Source organism: Rissa tridactyla, chromosome 19, assembly GCF_028500815.1.
Source record: "Rissa tridactyla isolate bRisTri1 chromosome 19, bRisTri1.patW.cur.20221130, whole genome shotgun sequence".
NCBI lineage: Eukaryota > Metazoa > Chordata > Aves > Charadriiformes > Laridae > Rissa > Rissa tridactyla.
Window position 1 is genome coordinate 6,212,012 of NC_071484.1, and position 14,621 is coordinate 6,226,632.

The following is a 14,621-nucleotide window of genomic DNA, read 5'->3' on the forward strand; positions in this document are numbered from 1 at the left end:
GCCTTTGCAAACGGCACAACACACTGCAGAGCAGTGGAAGAGGAGGGACGGGACAGCCCGGAGGAGCAGTGTCCCATGGCCCGGGGTGCCATCTGCTGGGAGCACACCATGGGCTTGCGGATCCTGAATTTGGCTTCCGAATGCCCATCTCAAATGAACTATTTAAGGGAATCTCATCCAGAACAAAATTATGAACCAAAATACAATCCCCTTACAGTTCACACCTGAGCCTTTGGCTCTTGAGCCAAAGCGTTGGCGATTTTTGTGTGATTCTCAGGTAAGACGAAGAAATTATTGTGACCTCCTACATGGATATTCCTGTGTCTCTAGAACACAAACGTTCTGCACATTCTATCACATCCCTCAAGCACCTGACCCAAACTAAAATGTTAGCGGGAGCACAGACTTCATACTGTGCTTCCATTCTGCCTTTTATAAAAACCACTACTAGCATTTTTTCAGCTTCCTGCTTGGAAACAATAAAAATCAATAAAAACCAGGGTAAATAAAACAATAATCAAAGAACTAAATCAGCATGGTAGAATCGCAACATCTAAAATCCAGTAAATTAAAGAAAAAGTACTGTAATAAATAACCCAAAGAAATGAAATAGAAGAATCTTCTATATATGACAGTACAAAGAGGGAAGAACTTGAAAACCTCTTGAGCAAATGCACCAACTTCAACAGTTTAAGGAAGTAATTTCATTTCTAAAAGCATGGAACACAAGTGTGCCTCTTTTTTTCCCGCCTTTAAAAGCAGTGATGATAAATAAATGAAAAGAATCTCACGACATGCAATGTAGATCAATAATATTTTTTACTGTTGCAGACCACATTTTTTAATTAAAATAATTACAACATAAATGAAAATAATATCAGAAATAGACAATTTGAGGTTGTTTATGTAGCTGAGTGTGATTACCAAGATGACAATTATAGAGAAATTTTAAGATTATAGACCAAAGGACATTTTTTCTCTTCCTAAGGCAGGACAGCATTCATCATCTTTCTTCCCTACCCATAATTTTTTTCTCCTGTATGGAAAACCTGAAACCATATCATCTTCCCCATTATTGACAGCATCTCCATTTTGAAAAGAAAAATATGTCTCTTATGTCATCTTCTTCCAAAGACATATATACTTTCAGAATAATTGTATACAAAGAAATATGAAATAATGTACATACCTCAAGGACTGCAACTGTGATTGCTGTGAAATCATTATTCCCTACCTCATTCAATGTAGATTTCCACTGAATAATCCTGCAGTTTAGCTACATACACATTAACCCTGAATTTACCATTACGGTCTAAAAGATGACTGAGAACCGCCTAGGATGCAGTTTTGATGTATGTAAAATCTAGAAACCCCTCCAGCTATCACCTTGAGAGAACGCAACAATGGTAAATCAGCACAGTTTGCAATCACTATAGCGTTAGTACACTGTACCAAGAATCCAAATAATTGATGCACAGTATCTGAACTCTAAAGTTAACTAAAATCTAACGTCTGTAATAGAATATGAACATTGAAAGTAGCTAGAATTTAAAATTACAGGAATCCTAGCAAAGATATAACTGCTTACACCTACCTTTAGCCTTCAGAGATCTCGTAGCCAGATGTTCCCTTTACACCTGAAAAAAAAGGTGTGAAAAGCAAGCATTAGTGCTAATTTCTTTTTAAAAAGCTTTTAAAAATTGTATCAACTGGCAAATATTTAGCTCCTGGTAATATGAAGATTGATCCATAGATGCTCGTTGATGCTCATTTGGTTAGTGGGGCCAATCTCCCTGCAGACCTCTGTATCATATTTCTTACACATTTCTGGTTTCATTTCTGGACACTAGACAGCGTTGGCTTTGCCCGATGTAAACAAAACATTCAGAGTCCCAGGGAACTGAAAGCAAACTGTAAGCAATCAGCATTGTGATGCAAAGAAAAAGGAAGATTTTAAATTACATTTCAAGTTCTTATTTGCTTAAATACATAGGCTCTTCCTATGAATGCTTATCCTGTCCTAAGGTATATCATCTTATGCTTGTTTGATGGATTCCTAATGTTTTTATTATGTGACTGTTCTCATACCATCAATGAAAACCATGGTCAATATTTCGGTTTTAGAACTACATAAAACTAGAATAATTAAGACACTTGTAGAAAAGTTAGTGGACAACAAAACATTCTCATCTCAGTCCAGGACAGATGAAAAGCAGCCAGCTAAGAAAAACAACCTCAGAACACAGGATCCTTTGACACATGCCAGCAGACGGAGCCGAGAACAAGAAAGCCCTATGCACACGAGACTTTCAAGTGGTGTAATACTTTGACTTCTAAAAAGATGAGTGTCTTGCAAAAGTTTGCTGCCTTTTTTTCTCATTTTACTGATGTATATTCTTATTTGGAGCCTAAATATGCGTTCTACTTAGTGATTTATATTTTTTTTTCCTGAAATCTGATTTTTTTTACTAAATATCTGGTATTGTCCATTACTGAAAAAAAAATTCGAAAAATAGGTAAGAGCTGTTATTAGTGGACAAGATCATTGGGATCATACAGTAGCTACAGAGCCAGGAAATTAAGAATTATTTGCAGAATACATAACACAGCAAAGAACCTACACTTTCTACCTCCCTGTCAGATGTCAGGAAAGGTATAAGAATCCTACAAATCTGATATTCTGTGAAGGGAACAGCAGTTAGCTATGTTTGAAGTGTTAATCCACCCGAACTTTGCACTCTGCAGACGGGGAGCTGAGCCCCACAAAGCACACAAGCATCTTACCCCCAGTAGCGCTGGCTCCTCTCCCGCTTTTTGTGCTCCTGCCCATAGAAACACCCAAATGTTGGTGAGAGGATGTCTGGGGGCCCAGCTCCTTTTCAAAGCGGGACAGTCCTCAACACCAGATTAGGTCAGACACCTGAGACTTTGCCTCGCTGAGTCTTAAAAACCTTCAAGGATGGAAATCCCGTAACATCCCCAAACAACCTGCTCCAGTGCTGCACAGTGCCTGGCGAAGGCCCAGTCCGGCAGCTCTGCCACCAGTACAGGTGCAGTGCTGGGAAGCTGCTCCCTTCCCTTCCCTTCCCCTCTGCGACTGCACTTTCATGCTGTGTACCTGTAATTTTGTCCTTTGCTTTGTATCTCTTAACCTCACGTTTCGAGGTTATTAAAAAAACACAGTTATAGTGTAACAGCAACATAAAGACATGGCATATATTCATTTCAGGGCAGAATTTAGGCATCGTTACTTTAATCAGTGCAGAAGTGGCAGATCTTTGCTGTATTAAACTAGCGTTTAGGGACGACTGGGAGCTCGGAAATGGTGCTGTGCAGCTTTAAGGGCGGCGGCAGGCGCTGCCTCCCGCCAGCGCTGCACCAGCCCGGCCCAGCGGCAGCGCCCGGCGGGGCGGAGGATGGAGGATGGAGGATGGAGCTGGCCCGGCTCCTCAGTCAGAGCGGGGCAAAGTATGAAACGCTCAGCACCAGAAATCAGATAGAGACCGTCAGCCCAGCGAGGACCCAGGTAATGACTTCATACAGACACACACCTTCCAGAGGAAGGAGACAAGCCCTGTCCGTACAATTCCTCCCTCAGCCTCTATGAGGTACAGTATTTCCTTTTCAATGCAGCATATTATTGGGGAAGGGATTCTGATTTTACTGCAGTAAGACGTGAACTAGAAGATACGGAAATAGATTTTGTTCAGGGTATGAAATTCACACTAAAAGAATGCCATGTAATTCATCTGGATGCTTTTCTGTACCTGCAACAGTGATATTGTTGTGATTTAAAAAATGATGACATATGCTGTAACCTGGTAACCTCTAGCACCATTCAGTTATCCCAGAGGAAAAGAGAAGGTTGAAAATCAAAGGCAATGTAAAGAATCCATTTATATACAGAAAGCTTTACCATTTTTAGCACCTATATTAAAGAAAACTGTACCTTTTCAGGGCTATGTTATATTGTTCACAGTAAAATTATGTCATACTCTTCGGCAAATATATTTTTTCTTTCATATAGATTGATTAAATGTTATCAACACACATGCTACTATTATAGATTTACATACAAAACATCTCTAAAACCCAACTGGACTTTGAAATAAAATGACACAACAATTTTCAGCCATCAAATGTCAAGAAATTCAGGGTGAAAATTAGGTATTATATCACCCTGTTGTACTTGTCAGGTATTGCAGGAATTCTGGAGGTTTTTTTTTTACCACAGGTCAGAGCACTGCTGCAATCTGGCTGATCCGCATGGAAACCCAGTGCCACACAGCAGCCGTAAACCCGAGAGTTAAGCCAAGTGTATATTTGTGTTTGGCACAGAGCAGCCAATGTGCATGGGTATAACCTTGTCACATAAATTCTGCAGTATCCAGGCAAAAAGAAAGGATAAGCAAGAGGATTAGCCAAATCTAGATTTTTAACCCAAATGATAGCATGGTAAATTTACAGCAGGTCAGTATGTTATAAGGGGGGATTAGGAACTTATTTTACTTGCTTCATAAGACCTGAATTAAAGAGCTTATTTCCTTCAAGTTGATGGCATCATATGAACCTACATAAAGCAGTAAAATATGCAAAAGAGCACGTATGGTTTCAACGGCTTATGGCACCTTCACCACTTGCAGTAAAACTCAGAATCAAACAGGAACAATAACTTTCAAAAGCAAAACAATCAGCTTAGAATAGGCACTTCACTTCTGAACTGTCACATCTAACATGAGTTACCTATCTCTCCTGTGACAGGTAAACCTTAAATAACCTGTCCTTAGAGGACAAGGAAAAGTTGTAGATTTGGATAAAGATGTCACTCATATTTAAATGAATGGAAGTACTTGCTCTCAAATGACAATCTGAAATCTAGTCAATGACTAGATCAGGCAAAAACATAATTACAGCAATTGTCAATTGTGATATATTCATGCAACCACTCAAAAGTGCTCCTTCTCTACAAAGCTGTTCTCAGAAATCAAAAATACATTAAAAACAAAGAACCTTATTCAAACCTGGAGTCTTGAACTGACTGCAATTCCTCTAATTTCCATGAAGTTAAGCCCATTTATCTAGTTGTGAGTAAGAGTAAGATCTAAATACAACTGGTTGATTTGTATGGAAATTCCTCAACGACAAATACGTTCAAGACGTGTCAAACTACCTCCCACAAACACAGCAGGATAAGGGCTTCCCGTCTACATGGTACATAAAATATTAACTCATCACTGTTAGCATTAACAAATTTATATGGCTCTCAAAAAACTCCTACTGGGGATTTTTATGTATCTATTTTATTTTCATTGTTTGACTATTTTTTAATATTGCTATCATTTTTATAACCCCTGAAGCTAGAAGAAGCTACGATTAAAAGAATGGACAAAGATGCAGAGGCATTAAAGGCAGCCAGAGCAGAACTTTGTGAAGCGAGACGGCAGTGGCACCACATGCAGATTGAAATTGAATCTCTCCACGCTGTGGTAAGCATCAGAAAAGGAAACTTAAAAGTCTCCTGGAAAAAAAAAAAATCTTTTTCTTGATGTAAACTATTCCACAGTTCAGTTTATGTAACAATCACATCCACTATACAGCAGAAGTACAACACGCTCAGAAATGCATAGCTCTGTGGCGGATTATCAGCTTGTCACACAGCACTAACCCAGCACTAAGCTGGTCATTTGCTCACGTTTACAAGTATCGTATGTTTCGATTCAGCATCTGCCATTCAATATCCGCGTGTTTTTGTGTTCTCACGCCTGCCAAACATACATCTGCACGATACTCCCTCCTCAAGTCCCCAGGTATTCTGCCTAACCAATTCACATCACATTTGTAACTTTTTTTGAATGTGTGGACCAAATTTATCAATTTATTCACAATAAAATATGTCAGCAATTTACTGAATTCAGTAATATAGACAAGCTACAAGAGCACATAGACTACTCAGTTTTCATAGGGTACTGAGCTGGATATCGGTTTAACCATACAGGTAAAATCAGAGATCTGTAAGCTCCATGGTAGTGGATTGCTGGTACAACAGGCGGCTACATTTTTTATCCTATCTTAAATTATTACAGATTTTAATGGAAAATTTCTCAGCAAAAGTATTATCTTGAAAGCTTTACTCCTGATCGTAAAGAATATTCTTAAAAGAACTGATGTAAAAATACAGAGATTGTTAATGAAAAGTACATATAAGATCTTTACACATACACTTTCCAAACCTTAAAATATGAGTTAAATTTCACAGGAAAAGGGTTTGGAACGTTCATTGCGTGCCACCGAGCAGCAGTACCACATGCAACTACAAAATTTAGAATCTGAGATTGAATGCTTAGAGAAAGAGCTCCTGGACGTGAGAAGAGGTATTGAGAAACAGCTGCAAGAGCATGAAATTCTCCTGAACACGAGGATGAAACTGGAGGAGGAGATAGCAACATATCGCAGTCTGCTTGAGCAAGAAGAGAACAGGTACTTGTTTAGAGAAAAAGTACTCAGATTTATCTTCCATTGCAGAACTTCTCATTGAAATAATCACCAGAATTGTAAATACATGAACCAATCATTAAAAAATTACAGTATAAAATCCTTAGAAACGGTTTCACTTTAACTTCACTGACTCCACACTTTCTGGAGCTCAGGGCATCTCCAGGATACATCGTAAGGTAATAGCATGCTTCCTGCATCCTCCCTGGAGGCACTGCGTGTTGATGCAGACTTTGCAGCCTGGTAGCTGCTCGCTGTGGGCTACGTCTGTCTCAGGCCACTCCTGAAGCAAGTCCAGAGGCATGTGGCTCTGGGAGAGGAGTTCAGGGCTCCTCACGTGGCAGATGGCCATTCACACATGGAGCTTGTACTACTCAGTGTCATTCCAGGTGTGTTAAGGCACACATCTGGGAGGGTCTACACATTAGGATGCTATTTAAGAATATGCCTTCCAGGGACATTTTGCCTTGGCTGTAACTCTTCCCGTCTGCCCTTTCCCTGGCACACAAACACAAGTATTTTGAAATGCAGACACAAGAGGGGCAGCTATACACAGGTAAGCAACAAGGAAAGGCAATAAGGAAAAGGCGTAATATCATATCTTGCACTCAGCACTGTTATCTTAAAAAAACCAGGCACCTGATTCTGACATCTTTCAGTGGAACGTTGCCTCCCTCAGTCCTTTCTACAGAAAGTGGCGGATCTCAGTCCAGGAACCTCACACATTTGCATAACAAGATTACAGACTGGGGAGTCAGTTACAGATTCAATACTTCTAAATCTGTGAAAATCCATACAATTCAGTATTAATAAAATTAAATAACTCTTCTTGGCACACAACAAACCAACTAAAAACTGTCCGAAATCGCACAGACATTTGCCATAACTTTCTTTGTTCTATACTCAGAATGAGAATTCCTAACAAATAGTTGTTACAATCAAACGGAACTTCACATGGTCCTCATATTTTTAAATTTTTCATAGCTGCTTATAAGAAAAGGTTTGGATTAAAGTAATTCAATATTATTAGATGACTGTAATTTTTTTTTTTTCAGGTTTCGTTGTGCTGTAGGTGACCAGAAGGATGACAAAAAGCCTACCACTAGCAAGATTGCCTTTACACTGCCTTCAGGTGAGTTTTTAGGCACTTTCCCCTTAGGGGATTATGGTCTAAAGGAGGTTCCTAACTATTGACAAATTACTGGCTATTACGAAAGGATCTTCTTCCAATACAGGAGGAGGAAAAATACCTCTAGGTCATGTGTCCTGACCTTACTCTATGCCTAATATATCTGCATTTTCTTTTACAGATGGTGTAAAGAAGCATGAAACTGAGAAGGTGGAACTGATGACAAAACAAGCAATCCTAGATGGAAATATTATGAAGGAAAGCGCTGAAGCTCACGGCACTGTACAGTAAGATAAACATGAATTTAACAAAATAATAACTGAAAGTAAATGGTGGGCATTATATTTCAATAGCTCTGAGTTTTCCTTTATTTAGTATCTTCTATATCATTCACATAGAGCCAAGAAGCTCCAGAACAACAATGATAGTTCAAGTTATATTGAATGGCATGTTTTAACAACAAATTAAATTTTAAAGTTCTTTTTATTAGCATTTACTTCCTAATCAATATCATGATGATGCTTCTGATTTATAATTTCTATTTCTGTCAAGAATGAAACTATGAATAATTCATTTAGTTACGGCTGAAAGCAAAAAAGCCCATACCATGTTTGTGAAGTCCCTCTGGGGCATATTTATGCACATAAATTCAGGCTTGGCTGCTCCAACTTGCTATTTGGAAACTCGTACGTTTCACCAATTACTACACAGGGAACGGAGAGCTTGGCTTCTAAGTGGGCATGGGAAAGTCTGTTAGTATGTATTATTCACCTTAAATTACTTTAATAGCATTGGATTGCCTCATTCTATTTTTTTCTACTGCTCTTCAAGCTCTTTTGTGGACTGGCATTTAACACAAACTGTAGTGTAACGTGTCACTAATACTTGTTGAAAACATGTAGAAATTAGGATTCAAAATTAATGCCATCATATGGTCCACCATATACGTTCCATACCCGAAGCTGATTTTTCATACAGGAGCTTTGTTCATCTTACTCACTCCAGCAGATCTGCACGGGGACACTCAGCTGGGTAAAGTTTACTCAACCTGAGTAAGGCCCCCAGAGTTGGACTTTCAGATCTGGATCTTGACACATACTTAGAGGATTAAATCAATAGTATTTGGGTGCCTAAATACTGGGTTTTCAATTGTCCATATTTTACTTTTGCCTTATTTTTTCTTTTGTTAATTTACTGTAGCTCTACATTCTGAGGTTTGGATCTGAACTTGATTTTTCTCCTCCCTACTTTGAAGGTTTTCAGGTGCAGGAATTCAGTCCTGCCCACTACAGTATGGAGGTTTCTTGCAGAGTTTTTGAGCTTGAATTCCAAACTTTCTCCTTGGAAACAAACTGCCTGCTCTGTTTGGAGCGGTGGTTTTGTATCCATGCCTACTTAAAAGTACAAAAACAAGAATATAACGAACCCTCACCCTTTATGTAGCTTTTCTGAAGAATGAACCTGTGAAAAAAAAGAAAATTCTAGTATTTCAGTACCATTCTAAAATAACTTGACACTTTATAATGCAATTTCTCTCTACATTTTAAAAGCAGTCCTGAAGACAGATATTTCATGTTGCCTGAGGGATCATAAATACATTTGCTTTATTGTTTCAGGACAGAAAAAGTGGATGAAGTCATTAAAGAATGGGAAGGTTCTTTCTTTAAGGACAACCCCCGCTTAAGGAAAAAATCAGTTTCGTTGCGCTTTGATCTCCACCTAGCAGCAACGGATGAAGGATGTTTACACGCTAAAAAGAAAACTCTTCCCGACATCGAAGTCAGGCTGGTAATGAGGAGATCTTGCAGTATTCCTTCCATCAAACCTTAGCCTACAGCAAATTAACCCAAAGTTCCTCTCCAATGGGCTCTGGAAATAAACTGTAGATGGACTTACATAGCCTGCTATCTTGCTACAACTATGAAATCTTACTAAGTACTTGATTAATACAATAAAAACATACCTATCTTTTAAAAGAAAGGGAGAAGAGCAAGGGAGTTAAGATTCCAAGAAACCTAACTTCTACTAGTTTTATACTCTGGGTGCAGCCCTTTGATTTTCTCATTATTGTTGTTGTTTTGTAGAATTTCACCAAATATTTAAAAAATTAAACTCTAACTTTATACTTTGACATATTCTGCCTTTGTAAAAGAGAACTTGTTTTCTCTTTCTGGAAATGAGAACTGCATATTTCATTCTCTTGATTATTCAATATTGCATACACATATTGACTGATGAATCCTTGTAATAATTTATATCACAAATGTCATACTTCTTGAAATGTATTTTAAAATAATACTTTCTAACAACAAAAATTACATAAAAAGATGCTCTTAAAATACATAAACTATTAACAAAGAATTTTCTTTTTAAAGTGGCTGGTATTTTTAAATTTTTTTTTAGGCAACAACTGAGCAAAAATGTCTTTCCCTTACATAATTATACACACATTTTTTAAAAGTGTTGCTACAAATGACTAATACTTTAGCCCTATTGTTCCACTGATTTTGAAGCAGTAATTTCCACTGAAAATCAAACGTTCTCTTATTTGTCCACACATATCTGTACTACAACTTTCTTAGCCATAGCAAGTAAAATTATACCCGTTAATTGCTCAAATGTAAGGAGTCAACCAATCGTTTCAATGCCATATTATAACAATGATGTGACTTAAAATATCTTCAACGAATTCCTCTTCTGACAAATTTTTATAGGCAAGTTATGCTCTTGATCTAGTACACATAACAAGTCACTATTATGCCAGGGTACAACTATTATAGCTTCAAATTAAATGAACAAAATAAGGGCTAAATATTCAAAGTAAAATTCTACCATTAAGCATCCCGCACTACTACACAAAGTAGCTAAGGGCAAATACAATGTACAGTAGAAGACCTTGCACCTGTAAACTGAAAAAAACAGAAATACAAACCCAGACATGCTTATTCATAACATTATGAGACAAATTTCAAACAAAAATTCAAGCAAAATTGTATTAAGATAAGAATGAATGTTTATGAGGATTTTTAAGAGGCACGGATGTCTCAAACTCTTAGCGAAATCACTGGGATTGCAGGGGCTCAGAATCTAGAGAAAACACGTACAGTTTTTGCTGGATTCACAGCAGCATGTAAAAGACTGTCAGTATTTGCCTTACTACTTATGGCATGTGTTATAAAAACTGATACTACAAATTCTTTCAGTGTTAAGTTATGCTTCTATCTTTTGTTAATGGTAAGAACAATGCATTTTTAACACCCACAGTTCTATATCTGCTGTATGATGCTGGTTAATTATCATTAACCCTAATACTGATCTGGTGGTGTTAATACTTGAGTATTTGGCATCCTGAATGTATTAGCCTGCTCTAGCGTTTTCACTATGCAGCTTTTTTTGTGCTTATACTCTGTACATTTTACAATACTTGAATTTAAACTAAGTTTTAATTGCTTTAAGGCACTTTAAACAGGGATACGAATTTACCAAAGTAAATGATAGTACTATAATAAAAGAAGTATTAAAATTGAGTTTGCCCATGTGTATTTTGTGAGTTTTAATGTGTATACCTTAAAAGGAAAGAAGTAACAGAGAAATACAGAATAAAAGTTGTAGATAAGAAAATCTGTAGTGCTGCAACAAAGTGTTTTTTAAGCTCTCCTCTACAATTAGAAAGACACAAATTACCTAAGAATCTTTATCATAACATGTAAAGTGAGCATCCTCCTGCTACAAAAATTACTCTTTTTCTGGTAAACCCATTAACTCTAACCAGATCTAAAGTCTTTTCTTCGGAGTAGTGCACAAGAAAGAAGAGAAGACAGCATCTGGCATGCACTGTTTACAATCTACAGGCAAAGATAAATAGCAGGCAAATATGTAACAGAAACTTCGCTTAATACATATACCTTTAAAACTGCTCAGGCAGACTTCCTCGTGCAGGAAGAGCTTGCATAGGCGTATAAAAAATTACTGCACAAATACATGGAAGGTACTGCCATCTCTACAGTAAACACTAATGGAATAATCTTACTCACAGACATATTTTTTTCTTTAACCAGGGGGTATTTGGCTTATTCTCTGACCTTTGGCACTTCTCAGGGTATTACCTTCTCTAGCATAACTCTAGTTTGGTTTTTTTCCCCTAATGATAGAAACCCAGTCCAGCATAGTACAGAACACATACCTGACTTCATCTTGCAATATAACCTCCACGTTATTTTAGAAGAGAAAAATTACTGTGTCTCTATAGTAAACATTGTCTGGGATACTAACTAGAAAAAATGTTGACCTTATTCATGTATGTTATTTCATCCATACAACAGCCTGACCTCACAGCTTCTGAAGCCACCTCCCTGACCCCAATGACTGCACAAATTCATCCTGAGCTGTGATGAGAAATTTATTCCACCCACAGAAGCTGCCATTGTTTAACACCGGACTCAACTGCTCATGAAATATACAGCTTCTGTTCGCAGTTTGAAGCAACTAGCATAATCCTAGTTATAGTTTTATGATCATGAAACCCAATGCTCTAAAAATAAAAAAAAAAAAAAAGATTCAGTTTAAGGGCTGGTTTTGTTAACACGTGACATTCTGCAGGCAGCCCGCTCTTGCCTGTTCAAGGCTATTTTCTTTCTGTGGGACTTCCTGACACTGACTTCATTGTCTGCATTAAGAATTGCTCCTACTCCAGACTTGGTTCAAGTGCACATCCCAGTTTTAACTACCCCTTCCAGTACATATATATCTTTTGCATTATTCACAAGTGCCATCTCTTCAAATATAAAGAGTTTACTCTTCTATTCATAAACAACTCAAACTTCCACTAGTGTCAGAGCGAACTCCATGTGGGCATGGGAAAAAAAGAGTATTCACAACATGTCACCCTGATTTTAGGTCATTTTAAAGCTTAATTAAAAAATATAACACTGATGCCTGAGAATATAGCAGAGTTCTTTGATTCTGTGCTGCTAATTAAATTCAGACCAGCTGAGCTATTGCCATCTAATACTTGCAAACATCTTACATAAAAATGAGTTTCATTGTCTCAGCCTACTTTCCAATGAATATATGTCCTCATTCAAAGCTTATGAAACTGTTGCTAATTAAAACAGTTGGATTAAGAGTCAACTATTTGGAGCCCCCTGGTTAGTATCGTGCAGTATAAACAATCCTATTAAATCGGTAAAACTACTTATAACCTGCAGTATATTAAGAAGTGTACACAGGCAAAATCTTTCACTATCACAACATGGAAATTAGGCAAACATGATGATTAAGAACTGGTAACATGGCAAGTGAGTACCAGTAAACATACTTGAACACCATAATAAATATTTCAATAAGCTGCACAAATTTAGAATTTATTTTAACATTATTAACATTAAATGCTTTTTAACACTATCAACAAAACCATGTTATTAATAAACCAGAGATGAATGCGTGAAGCAGTCAAAATCAGGGTTTTTTTCACCTCTTAACAAGTATTTTCTCACCTTCTCATTACAAATGTTCTGCCCAGGCATCCTGGCTGACTGAGGAACCGTTTCAATTTTTACTTTCTTTTAATTATCAAATTGAAGTCACAGATTATTCTGCTGCATGTCAATAAATTTCCATTGTGGCCACAGATAGCAGACTGCAAGCAGATGAGGGCAGAGTTCTTGTCTCATTACTTGTCCGTAAAAATGTGCTTATTTAACAACAAAAGCAAACTGGGCCAGACAAACTGTAGGCATCAAGAAGAAATGGGCCTAACTTGCAGCAACCTGGCATCATATTCAGATAGTTTTTCTTCTTTTCACCTTCCACAATCCATGTGGGTTAGGTAAGTTTCATCTGTTTGGCCTTCCTTCAGCTACCACGTTCACCAGATCCACCAAAACTTCCTTTTTGGTCACGTCTAGAAATTTGTCTTATTGGCCGTATAACAGCATTTCAATGCCAAACCTTAAGTTTTCATGTTTAATTCAGTCACTTTAACAGTTTTGGCTATATAAGAGACTCCTATGCTGAACGCTGTCTGAAATTCTTCGTCTCCCTCAAACACTCAGGGCCGCAAGGCGTACTGTGTTTTACATTTGCAAGCTTTTTACTTCCGTGTGTGATACCTTCACAAATTTCTTCAAGAAATTGTTCATTTCCACTGCTCCCAGTCTACTCTGTAATTCCTAATCCGCTGTGGCAAGAGCGTTTCAGTCGGTCAGTCTGATTTAGTTCAAAATTACCATCTACGCAGATCTATAACCTAGGGCATTCTCCGTCGGCCTTCCCTCACACCACGCTGCAGACTGACCCGTTTTCCCCAGGCCCTTTCACTGCCGCACCACCATCTCCCTCACGCATGGCGAGGGCCACCAGACTTGAGGGAGGGCCACAGCCCCTTCAGCCTCTCTTCGAAGAGACGCCATTCCCCAGCCATGGTTTACACGGCCAAACGGCTCCCCAGCACTACCGGAGCGTTTCACCTCACTTTATCGCCTGCCTTTATGGGATTTATTCGGGTTCGGACCATGCACTGCGGCATCTTCCCAGCTGCCCCCCGAGCGCCTCAAGGCCCCTCTGAGGAGAAAAAGGCGCCAACGCGCCGCGGGCGCGAGGCGTCATGGCCGCCGCCGGCCTGGCCATTCTGCGCCGCAGATTCGCCACTGGGAGACAGCGCTGCCGCTTCTCCGGCCCGGACGCAGCAGGCATGCGACCACCGGCCGGGACTCCCGAGCGGGGAGGCGGGCGGCAGGCAGGGGAGCCTGCCCGTAGGAAGCGCTGACAGGAACGTGAAGGCGGGAAACCGCCCGCAGCTTCTCCGTGCTGGCGGCTGGGCGAACGGGACGAGCCCGGTGCCGGAGACTGCGAGTCTGGGGCTGAGGCAGCCCGGCCCGCAGGGTGCCTAGGCAGCGCCGGTAACATCCCCCTGCCCAGCGAGGCGGCGTCTCCTTCCCGGTAACGGCGGGGCCGCGCCCGGGCCGCCTCGGCCTTTCACCTCCGGCAGATTCGCCACAAC

The 14,621-nt window shown here is 39.1% G+C and overlaps 1 protein-coding gene and 1 long non-coding RNA gene across 3 annotated transcripts in view; one reads left to right on the forward strand and one right to left on the reverse strand.

Annotated features, from left to right (window-relative positions):
• Positions 1-14,592, reverse strand: part of LOC128919104 (uncharacterized) — a 164,968-nt gene extending 150,376 nt beyond the window's left edge. The window contains exons 1-2 of the long non-coding RNA XR_008469826.1: positions 13,117-14,592; positions 1,595-1,637 (exon numbers count right to left, since the gene is read on the reverse strand). This is a non-coding gene — a long non-coding RNA (uncharacterized LOC128919104). The remainder of the gene's footprint in view (positions 1-1,594; positions 1,638-13,116) is intronic.
• KRT222 (keratin 222) lies at positions 3,431-9,451 on the forward strand. 2 transcript variants are annotated; one of them, XM_054224081.1, is made up of 6 exons: positions 3,431-3,526; positions 5,358-5,486; positions 6,257-6,483; positions 7,548-7,624; positions 7,776-7,908; positions 9,238-9,451. In XM_054224081.1, the coding sequence occupies exons 1-6, from the start codon at positions 3,431-3,433 to the stop codon at positions 9,449-9,451; spliced, it is 876 nt and encodes a 291-aa protein (XP_054080056.1). The 2 variants fall into 2 exon arrangements, with proteins under 2 accessions (XP_054080056.1, XP_054080057.1); XM_054224082.1 differs by having other exon boundaries at positions 6,257-6,477; positions 7,803-7,908.
• Positions 14,593-14,621: the final 29 nt, after the last annotated feature.

What these genes read in the sequence shown, in the direction of transcription:
- KRT222 (XM_054224081.1), top strand. Translation starts at nt 3,431, where the DNA reads ATGGAGCTGGCCCGGCTCCTCAGTCAGAGCGGGGCAAAGTATGAAACG. An exon ending in TCAGCCCAGCGAGGACCCAG is followed by an intron (nt 3,527 to 5,357) that starts GTAATGACTTCA and finishes TAACCCCTGAAG; the next exon opens with CTAGAAGAAGCTACGATTAA. An exon ending in TGCCTTTACACTGCCTTCAG is followed by an intron (nt 7,625 to 7,775) that starts GTGAGTTTTTAG and finishes CTTACTCTATGC; the next exon opens with CTAATATATCTGCATTTTCT.